Source organism: Lynx canadensis, chromosome B3, assembly GCF_007474595.2.
Source record: "Lynx canadensis isolate LIC74 chromosome B3, mLynCan4.pri.v2, whole genome shotgun sequence".
Classification (NCBI taxonomy): domain Eukaryota; kingdom Metazoa; phylum Chordata; class Mammalia; order Carnivora; family Felidae; genus Lynx; species Lynx canadensis.
This window is the reverse complement of record NC_044308.2, coordinates 84,653,520-84,664,288: the sequence shown is the minus strand read 5'-3', so window position 1 is coordinate 84,664,288 and position 10,769 is coordinate 84,653,520. Positions and strand designations below refer to the sequence as shown.

The window sequence follows — 10,769 nt, the reverse complement described above, 5'->3', positions numbered from 1 at the left end:
TTCTTAACATAGATGAGAGACACACAAAGAGAATGTTTCCTGGGCAGAGAAGGAAAAAGGTTTGCTCAAAATGAGAAAGCAAACACTCTTTCAAAAAACTTTCCTATTAACTACCTAAAAATCACCTCAATAGAACTGTGGGCAAAGATCATGAACAGGCAAGTCAACACACACACACACACACACACACACACACACACACACACACACAAAATCATTCATAAACATTATAAGATGGTCAATTTCCCTTATAATTAATCAAACTAAAACAATAAGGTGATTATTTCTACCTATCAGATTGGAAAATATTTACAGATTGATGATATTCAGTGTTGGCAAGAGGGTAGGAAAGTGTGATGGGGAAATACTCTTGCTGGAATTGTTAATTAGTAGCACTCTTTGGGAGGAAAATATAGAAATTTATTTATTTATTTATTTATTTTTTTTTGAGAAAGAGACAGAGGGCAACCTGGGGAGGAGCAGAGCGAGAGAGAGACACAAAATCCTTAGCAGGCTCCAGGCTCTGAGCTGTCAGCAAAGAGCCTGGCAGGTCCCAAACCCATGAACCGTGAGATCTGACCTGAGCCAAAGTCAGATGCTTAACCAACTGAGTCATCCAGGCGCCCCTGATTACATTTTTAATGTTTATCTCCTTTGACTCAACATTTCTGTGTCTAATAATGTGTATCATAGAAGTATGCAAGCATTCACGGGTGTTCAGTATAGCACTGCTTATAATATTTTAAAATTCTAGAATAACCCAATTATCCATTGAGATTGGTAAATAACTATGGTACTTATAATGGAATACTATAAAGCTATTTAAAAAATGAGACATATCTTTACATGGTAGTATTCATTAAGAAAACAAGTTGCAAACAGTGTGAATAGGTAGAAGGTTGCTTTATGGAATGATGAAAGGTGCAGCTAAATAGTGGTGATGGTTGCACAACACTGTGAATGTACTAAAAGACAGTTTTATCATCAGAGACAGAGAAATTTGGGGCCAAGAAGGATGTATAAACGAACCTTGTTGAACTAATCCTGATCTTCCTAGTTACCATTTCACCATTTACTACCCCTAGCCCAAATTTCTCTGTCTTATCAATTCTTCACAAATTTATTTTTTCCTTGTCTAAGAGGTATAAAAGCTTCCTGCTCTGGTCACTTTTTTGGGTCTTGATTCTCTTGTGAAGGCTCCCATCTACATGTAAAAATTTAATAAAATCTGCATGCTTTTCTCCCATTAATCTGTCCTTATTGGTTTAATTTTCAGATGCAGCCACGGGCCCTAAGAAGGTTGAGGAAAAATTTTTTCCTTCTCTATAGAACTGTATTATTTCAGAACCGTGAGTTTGTAAAGACTGTTTTTCTTGCATTTCCTAATTCAATAAAGAAAAAGAACATGTGCAAATCCTTTTTCACGATAGATGCTGCAATCTAACCTTCAGTAGGACTGAAATGTAAACACTCATTTATCTAGAAGGAATTGGGTACTAAAGTCTATATACCCTGAATTATGCTTCTGTTTCCAAACCAAAGCATCCGTGACCTTCAGACAATAAAAGGAAATGTAAGATTCAGGGTCAGAGGATTGGAATTCTGGTTTCAGTCCTACCAGTGATTTGTTGTGTGAATAAAGGAGAACTCTTTAACCTCTCTAGGCCTCCATTTCCTCAACTCTAAAAATGGAAGATGGCACTAAGTGTGGTAAATTTATGTGATCATATGAGAAATCAAGAAGCCAAAAACAAATACTACATTCAGAAAATTCCATTTAGGGAAATGCCTATTATTTTATATAATCTTAGGAGAGTTGGGTAAGGCAACTAAATTCAGAGCTGTGGCCAAAGTACACATTTGTGAGGATGGTCAACAGACTGTATGCTTACGTGACATTTTAAAAACCTGGAAATGAGGCCTATGAGAGAATTTCTATGAATGCCATGAAGTCCTTCTCTAAAGAAATATTTGAGCATTCTAAGAAGATGAGAAGTTTACTCAACTAAGCTAATGTCTCTTCTGGCTTTACAGATATGTGATTTTGCAGACAATAGAAAAAAATTGTATTCCTTGCTGCCCCCTTGTGAGATTTAGGGAAAATATCCCTTGGTTTATCAAATTCATTTTTTAATTCAGCAAACATTTATTATTGTTTATAGTGTGCCAGGCACTCTACTAGTGATGAGAACATACAAATAATTAAGGCACAACGCCTACTCTAAAGGAACTCACAGATTAACAAAGGCTAGCAACAGCCAAATATTTACAATGCAGTGTGATAATGACAGGTTCAAGGACTTACTGAACCACCTACATCAGCCAGTTTGGTTTGGGGAGGTAGGGTGGAATACTCCAGAAAGTCACCCCAAGAAGGAATGGGAGAGGTTAGCTGTTTCCAAAAGACATTTAGTTAGTGGGGTTAATGAGACTCCCTGATACGGCGATAACAGAGATGTGGTGATAGGGATCAAAGAAATAGAGTCTAGGAGAACAACGAAGACTACGTCTGTACAGCCAAACCTGGACTGAATACCACACGGAAATAAAAGAAACTTGGGGCACCTGGGTGGCTCAGTCGGTTAAGCATCTGACTCTTGATTTCAGCTCAGGTCATGATCTTATGGTTTGTGGGATGGAGCCCCACATCTGGCTCTGCAGATGACAGTACAGAGCCTGCTTAGGATTCTCTCTCTCCCTCTCTCTCTGCCCCTCCCCCACTCATGCCCGCACTCTTTCTCTCTCTCAAAATAAATAAACATTAAAAAAAAGAAAAAAGAAAGAAAGAAAGATGGGGCACCTGGGTGGTTCAGTCGGTTGAGCCTCTGACTTCAGCTCAGGTCACGATCTCACAGCTCATGAGTTAGAGCCCCATGTCGGGCTCTGTGCTGACAGCTCAGAGCCTGGAGCCTGCTCCCGATGCTCTGTCTCCCTCTATCTCTGCCGCTAACCCACTCGCATTCTGTCTCTGTCTCTCTCAAAAACATCAAAAAAAAAAAAAGAAAGAAAAAGAAAAGAGGTTTGAAAATGGTCAGTCTTTTCAGTTCTTTCAGCATAGTCTCTGGGAGTTATTTCCTATCAGTATCTTAACCATATTTCATATTTAATTTCTCTTCTAATCTCAGCTATTATCATTTAGTACTTTTTTTGTTTTTTTAAGAGAGAGTGTGTGTGCAAGCCAGTGAAAGGGGCAGAGGGAGAGAGAGAAAGAATCTTAAGCAAGCTCCATGCTCAGCACAGAGGCCGACAAGGGGTTTGATCCCACAACCCTGGGATCATGACCTGAGCCAAAATCAAGGATCGGACAATCGAGCAACTGAGCGGCTCAGGCACCCCTTAATGTGGGACCCAAGGAATTTAACAAAAATCCCCTACCCCTGGACAAGCAGAGCAAGACTAACTCCATTTTGTACTACACCCACCATATCATGTATAACCCCCACATGACCTACTTATTGCTTAAGACACTCTCCCACCCTAGTCAAGCTCTGAGCACACCCTTACTGGAAACCGGCTCAAATAGGAATGTGGAACCCCTAACTGCCCAAGAATGCAAACCCTGCCTTTTGCCCGCCAAACTTGCACGCCAATTCTGACCAGAGTGATAGGCTAGTTGAAACAGTTACTATAGGGTAAATTGTAATTCAACTGGCCACCTGCGTGTGGACTGACATGACTATGCAACTTTCTGTGTGTGTTACAATCTCATTGGCCACTGGCCCCTATAAAACTGCTACGCCTCTTAACCTAGGGGTCCAAGTCCCTTCTCCACCGTGTCGGGTATACTTGGGCCCAAGCTCCAGCATGCAAATAAACCCTCGTGCGTTTGCATCGGTATCGGCTCCCTGGTGGTCTCTCGGATTCGAAATCGGGGGCATTACACTTATCATTTAGTACTTTTAAGGATTTTATTAGGGCATAGTTACTATTTTACTTTGGTAACTGTAGACAAAGACCAGGTAATATTCAAACCATAATAACTCAGACACCAGTGTGTCATCAAGAATTTTTAACAATAAATAAAAGCATTGGTGGTGTCAGGAAACAAGTTTAAAAAAAATCAATTTCGCTTTCTGCCCATGGAAGCCGCCGAGTAAGCATCGTGAAAGTCTCCCCTCCCACCGCTGTCATGTCTAAGTCAGAGTCTCCCAAAGAGCCTGAACAGCTGCGGAAGCTTTTCATTGGAGGTTTGAGCTTTGAAACAACCGGTGAGAGTCTGAGGAGCCATTTTGAGCAATGGGGAACGCTTCAGGACTGTGTGGTAATGAGAGATCCAAACACCAAGCGCTCCAGAGGCTTTGGGTTTGTCACCTATGCCACTGTGGAAGACGTGGATGCAGCCATGAATGCAAGGCCACACAAGGTGGATGGAAGAGTTGTGGAACCAAAAAGGGCTGTCTTGAGAGAAGATTCTCAAAGACCTGGTGCCCACTTAACTGTGAAAAAGATTTTTGTCCGTGGCATTAAAGAAGACACTGAAGAACATCATCTAAGAGATTATTTTGAACAGTATGGGAAAACTGAAGTGATTGAAATCATGACTGACCGAGGCAGTGGCAAAAAGAGAGGCTTTGCTTTTGTGACCTTTGACGACCATGACTCTGTAGACAAGATTGTCATTCAAAAATACCATACTGTGAACGGACACAACTGTGAAGTAAGGAAAGCTTTATCTAAGCAAGAGACGGCTAGTGCTTCTTCCAGCCAAAGAGGTCGAAGTGGTTCTGGGAACTTCGGTGGTGGTCGTGGAGGTGGTTTTGGTGGGAATGACAACTTTGGCCGTGGAGGAAACTTCAGTGGGCGAGGTGGCTTTGGCGGCAGTCGAGGTGGTGGTGGATATGGTGGCAGAGGGGATGGCTATAACGGATTTGGTAACGATGGAAGCAACTTTGGAGGTGGTGGAAGCTATAATGATTTTGGCAATTACAATCAATCTTCAAATTTTGGACCCATGAAAGGAGGACATTTTGGAGGCAGAAGCTCTGGCCCCTATGGTGGTGGAGGCCAATACTTTGCCAAACCACGAAACCAAGGTGGCTATGGCGGTTCCAGCAGCAGCAGTAGCTATGGCAGTGGCAGAAGGTTTTAATTACTGCCAGGAAACAAAGCTTAGCAGGAGAGGAGAGCCAGAGAAGCGACAGGGAAGCTACAGGTTACAACAGATTTGTGAACTCAGCCAAGCACAGTGGTGGCAGGGCCTAGCTGCTACAAAGAAGACATGTTTTAGACAATACTCATGTGTATGGACAAAAAACTCGAGGACTGTATTTGTGACTAATTGTATAACAGGTTATTTTAGTTTCTGTTCTGTGGAAAGTGTAAAGCATTCCAACAAAGGGTTTTAATGTAGATTTTTTTTTTTGCACCCATGCTGTTGATTGCTAAATGTAATAGTCTGATCATGACGCTGAATAAATGTGTCTTTTTTTAAATGTGCTGTGTAAAGTTAGTCTACTCTGAAGCCATCTTGGTAAACTACCCCAACAGTGTGAAGTTAGAATTCCATCAGGGTGATGCCAGGTTCCATTTGAAGTTTATTTGCAACCTGCTTGGGCACAGAAGCCATTGTCTCCACAAACATTGGTGTGGTTGAACTGACAGTTAATGTGTTGTGACGTGGAATTCACCGTTAAAAGGGTCACCCAAGCAAAGTCCTGGAGTTTATTTGGTTATTAATATGATTGTTGGCATATCCTATGCAATATATCTAAATTGAATTATGGTATCAGATAAAATTATAGATGGGATTAAAGCTTGTGTATCGTCCATTATCATGTATAATCAATAAACGATTTAATATTCTCTTGAAAAATAATAAAAAAACTAAAAAATTTAAAAAAATTTAAAAAAATCATTTCTCACAGTTATAATCTCCAGGACTATCTAGAAGACCTAGCAGATGATTGGTTGGTTGAAATAATAAATTTGCATGAATGACTAAAGAGTGAATGAATTTGAATCAGAGAATGGTTCTGATATCAGCCTGTGAGGAGACGGTAAAATATGGGTTACTAGAAAAGAAGGAGACGAGTATTTGAGAAAGGGAGAGCCTCGTATAAGCTAAGGCCATTTATCAAAAGAAACATGAAACCGGTACATGGATTAATTATTAATTAGTGCTGAGTAATTTAGGGGGCTATTTGAGGGCACAGGTATCCAAATATAGACAAAATCTGACTTGGGTCTTTTCTCTGAGCCTCAAGGGATTATTTACTGTACATCTATTCTTTGGAATATGAAGAGACTGAGGTGGGGCTTAGGACCCGGAAGACCTCCCTCTTCCACTTCCCCCCAAAATGTTGGCCTGTGTTACTCACAGGCTTCAACCACTTCTTTTCAAGACCTAGACACAAATCTGGTTCAATAAAAACAATTAGCAGAAGAGAGAACATTCAAGAGTTGTAATTACCTAAATGTCCCACCATTAACCATTTGAATGACTAAATCCTCTACATTGATTGTTTTAATGAATGATAATTAAAACCAAATAACCTCTAGGCTCATTTGATGCTACAGCGACAAAACTGAACCTCTAGGCATTATATTGTAAGGCCCTGAATTGAGCCAGGAGAAGCCAAATAGATAAAGTACAAGGAGAATGAGATGGTGAGTGGAAAGGTACTGGTGCACACTGGAGTAGAAAGGTGATGGGGGTGTCTGGGTGACTCAGTCAGTTAAGCATCTGACTTTGGCTCAGGTCATGATCTCATGGTTTGTGAGTTCAAGCCCCATGTCGGGCTCTGTGCTGACCGCTCAGAGCCTGGAGCCTGCTTCGGATTCTGTCTCCCTCTCTCTATCCCTCCCCGACCAGTGCTCTGTCTCTCTGTCTCTAAACAATAAATACATGTAAAAAACAAAAAAAAATTTTTTTTAATTAAAAAAAAAAAGAAGGTGATGGCTGCCCTAGCAAACACATTTCAGTTAGTTATCCATTGATGGGAGAGCCCTCACCACCACTCCCTAGTTAGGAAAATTCTTCCAGGAAAACACTTTCAGTCAGAAAAATGCCTTTGTAACAAATAGTGGTGGGGTTAGAGCAATCGCTTCCTGCTATTGCCTACCACCAGCCGCCATGCAGCTCAGCCCCTGGCTTCTGCCCTCTGAAGCAATGGCTTCCCTCATTGTCAAATCACTTTACCCAGTTCCAGAAGGCCTGCTAGGAAGATTATGTGTTGTCAGCAAAGACACATGAGAGAAGATTTTTAACTTTTTAAATCTAAAGTAACAATTTTGCAAGGCAGAATTTCCAGCCCAAACAATATTATAATGGAAAGAGATTAAACGGATTTTGTGGAGACCGCCTTCAGGCAAACAAGCTTGAGCAATGGAATGTGGAAAAGGCCACAGTGACCACCTGGTTGATACAGACAGGCCCATCAGGTGACCCACCTCAAAATGTCCTTAGGCCCTAACTGACCAATGGGCTCCTTACGACTAGGCACAGTTACCAAAAAAGGGAAGATTCTATACGTTGCCAAACCTCCTCTTTCTCCCCCTTTAAAAGCAGCCCCCACCCACTGCGTCTTTGCAGACAGCCACTCTTCTGCTCTCGTGCCCACCACACCCTTGTGGTGTATTCAATACATTTTTGTCTCCTTTGTTCTGCCTCAGGTGAATTCTTTCATCTTCCACACCATTGGCTTCCACCTGATCTGATTGTTGCCCCACATTTGGTGGCTCCCCTCCTATGAAGAGATACCCCATTTAGACACCACAGATTTGGTTTGCCATATTCATAATATAGAGGAAGCCATCACCTTGAATAAGTTAAAGGAAGAAACTGTCATACTCATCATTATACCCTGGTGCAGCACGGGTTCACAAAAATAATTTTTTGAACCCAACTCAACACAAAGTAATTTAAACTAAAACCCAGGACAGACCTAACAATATGAATGTAAAAATCATGCACTAGTGGATCTTTCCAAAGCACTATATTTGTTGAAATTTTGAAATACATACAATGGCAGGTGAGCAGTCTCCATGATTGGTTGCTCTGTGGCACGTGTAAAGACTGTTCTAAGCTTTTCTTCTGCAGGACAAGCATTTCTAAGTTGAAGTCAGAGCCAGAAAGTTTGGGCAGTTCAGCACTTTTTATAACCCATCAGTGAATCAGCATTTATAAAGCACTTATTGCGTGCAACGCACTGTTCTAAGGCGCTGGGATTATAATGGAGAATCACTGGGGTTGAAAAGGGACTTTAGTCACCTCCATTTTGACCTTGGTCTGTACTTCCTAACTGATTTAAATTCTCCTTTGTTTATCTCTTAACTCAGACAAAAAAACCCAGGAGGCAAAGCATCCTCTGACAGGAACATAATTACCCTTCAAGCAATAACAACTGCCCTGAGCCAGCAAAACCCTGCTTGATTGACCCCAAGATAATGACCTTTACTGCCCATCTGCATGTACCCACTGACCTTTGTCTCATGTTTTCCTTATATAAAGGTAAAAGTATTTTCCGCACTGTGAAGACAGTCTCTGAGAGGCTTAGTCCCCTGTCTTCTGACTGGTGACGTCACTGAAATAAATTTCCTGTCTTATTTCACTACTGCTCCTCTTCCTGCCTTGGGATTTGTCAGTGGCCGGTGGTGGCTCCTGGTCCGCTCGGGACCCCCAGAGCCTGGTGCTCTTGCACCCCTGTGCCCCAGTTACAGGATCCCCTAAAAGTACAGGAAGGCTCTTCCCCAATGAAATACAAATTACCCCCAAATCTTGTATTTGCTTGAAATGTTTATTAAGACCCTCATAATCAAATAAAACTTGATACCAAGTGCATGGGTTGATTATTAATTAGCGCTGACTGATTTAGTGGGCTACTTGAGGGCATAAGTATCCAAATGTAGACAGAAAGCAACTATTTTAAAATAGTGTGGGGCACCTGGGTGGCTCACTTGGTTGAGCAGCGACTTCGGCTCAGGTCATGATCTCACAGTTCATGAGTTCGAGCCCCACATGGGGGGCTGGGTGCTGACAGCTCGGAGCCTGGAGCCGGCTTCAGATTCTGTGTCTCCCTCTCTCTCTGCCCCTCCCCTGCTCTCTCTCAAAAATAAGTAAACATTGAGTGCGCCCCGCAGTCCTTCGGATCTGTCTCTTGCTTCAACAGTGTTTGGATGGAACAGACCCAGGGTCGCCCATTCTACCGGCCTCCGACCACCCTCAACCTTTTTTCCAGTCGCAACCTTCGGAGCCATCTTCTTGCCACCCTCTGCCTCCGGGACCAGCCAACCCGCGACTTTGAATTTATCTCCTCATTACCAATCAACCCCGAGCGCCCAAATTCGTCAGAAGTACTCCACAGAGGTGGAAGCCGCCGTCAACATGCACCTGCGGGCCTCCTACACCTACCTCTCACGGGGCTTCTATTCCGACCTGGACGACGTGGCCCTGGAGGGCGTGGGCCATTTCTCCCGCGGGGTGGCTGAGAAGAAGCGGGAGGGCGCCAAGCGTCTCTTGAAGATGCAAAACCAGTGCGGGGGCCATGGCCTCTTCCGGGAAGTGTAGACGCCGTCCCACGATGAGTGGGGTAAATCCTTAGACGCCAGGGAAGCCGCCCTGCTTCTGGAGAAGAACTTGAAGCAGGCCCTTCTGGATCTGCATGCCCTGGGCTCTGCCCGTGCAAACCCCCATCTCTGTGACTTCCTGGAGGATCACGTTCTAGATGAGGAAGTGAAACTCATTAAGAAGATGGGCGACCACCTAACTAATCTCTGCAGGCCATCCGGTCCCCAGGCTGGGCTGGGCGAGTATCTCTTCCAAAGGCTCACCCTCAAGCACCGCTAGAATTCTCTGGAGCCCAGCAGCCTTTGAGAGGGTCCTCTGACATCCACCAGGTGCCAGGGCTTGTGCCTGAGTCTCTCCTTGCAGCCACTAGGCAGCTTTTTAACCACGTGGAGCCCTCTCCCAAGGGGTGGACCAAATGAAAACAATAAAGCTTTCTGCAGCAAAAAAAAAAAAAAAAAGTAAACATTAAAATTTTTTAAAAATAAAATAAAATAGTGCAATTTTCATAGCCTGGGTGTGTGTAATAGGACCCATGCACAATGGCATCTATGATGTGCCAAATAAATGAGTTCACAAAATGCACACTATAAATTAAACAATCATAGAAAACACAGTGCCAACTTCTCCCCTAGTAACCTTAAATTCAGATGCCTGTGTTTGTCATTTTTTTTAATATTTATTTATTTTTGAGACAGAGAGAGACAGAGCATGAGTGGGGGAGGGTCAGAGAGAGGGAGACACAGAATTCGAAGCAGGCTGCAGGCTTTGAGCTGTCAGCACAGAGCCCAACACGGGGCCCGAACTCACGGACTGTGAGATCATGACCCAAGCTGAAGTCGGATGCCCAACCGACTGAGTCACCTAGGGGCCCCTGTGTTTGTCATTAGAGCAAACACTTTCTCTTTTAATTGTTTCCTTTTGTTTTTACCATGTACATGTATTCTCTATTACCATTCCTCCATCCACCTTACTCCCACCAAATCTGTACCCCATAATGATACTTTTTTCTTTCAGGGAACTATCCAAGTTTGCAAAAGTTGACAAGAGGCATATCTCTTCAGCAAGAATAGGTCAGAAAAAAAAATTACTATATTGAATTAATTTCAGATGATGTAAAGACCGAAATGGGAAAAGCAAAAGTCTTAAATGATTAGAAACCCATTTGGGAGAGACTCTGACATCCAGACATAAACAAGATCCAAAACACAAAACATACAGAAAAATATTCATAAATTCAACTACATTAACACATAAAGCTTCTAAA

The 10,769-nt window shown here is 42.7% G+C and overlaps 2 protein-coding genes across 2 annotated transcripts; both read left to right on the top strand.

Moving 5' to 3' along the window:
• Positions 1–4,090: 4,090 nt before the first annotated feature.
• Positions 4,091–5,432, top strand: LOC115516377 (heterogeneous nuclear ribonucleoprotein A1-like). Its single transcript, XM_030318949.1, has one exon. It carries the CDS (start codon positions 4,130–4,132, stop codon positions 5,087–5,089), a length of 960 nt encoding a protein of 319 aa, XP_030174809.1. The 5' UTR covers positions 4,091–4,129; the 3' UTR covers positions 5,090–5,432.
• A 1,892-nt stretch (positions 5,433–7,324) lies between these two features.
• On the top strand, positions 7,325–9,784 carry LOC116738127 (ferritin light chain-like). The gene is given in 2 exon segments (XM_032593523.1): positions 7,325–7,380; positions 9,079–9,784. Coding segments are annotated over 2 exon segments (762 nt in total).
• Positions 9,785–10,769: the final 985 nt, after the last annotated feature.

What these genes read in the sequence shown, in the direction of transcription:
- LOC115516377 (XM_030318949.1), top strand. Translation starts at nt 4,130, where the DNA reads ATGTCTAAGTCAGAGTCTCCCAAAGAGCCTGAACAGCTGCGGAAGCTT.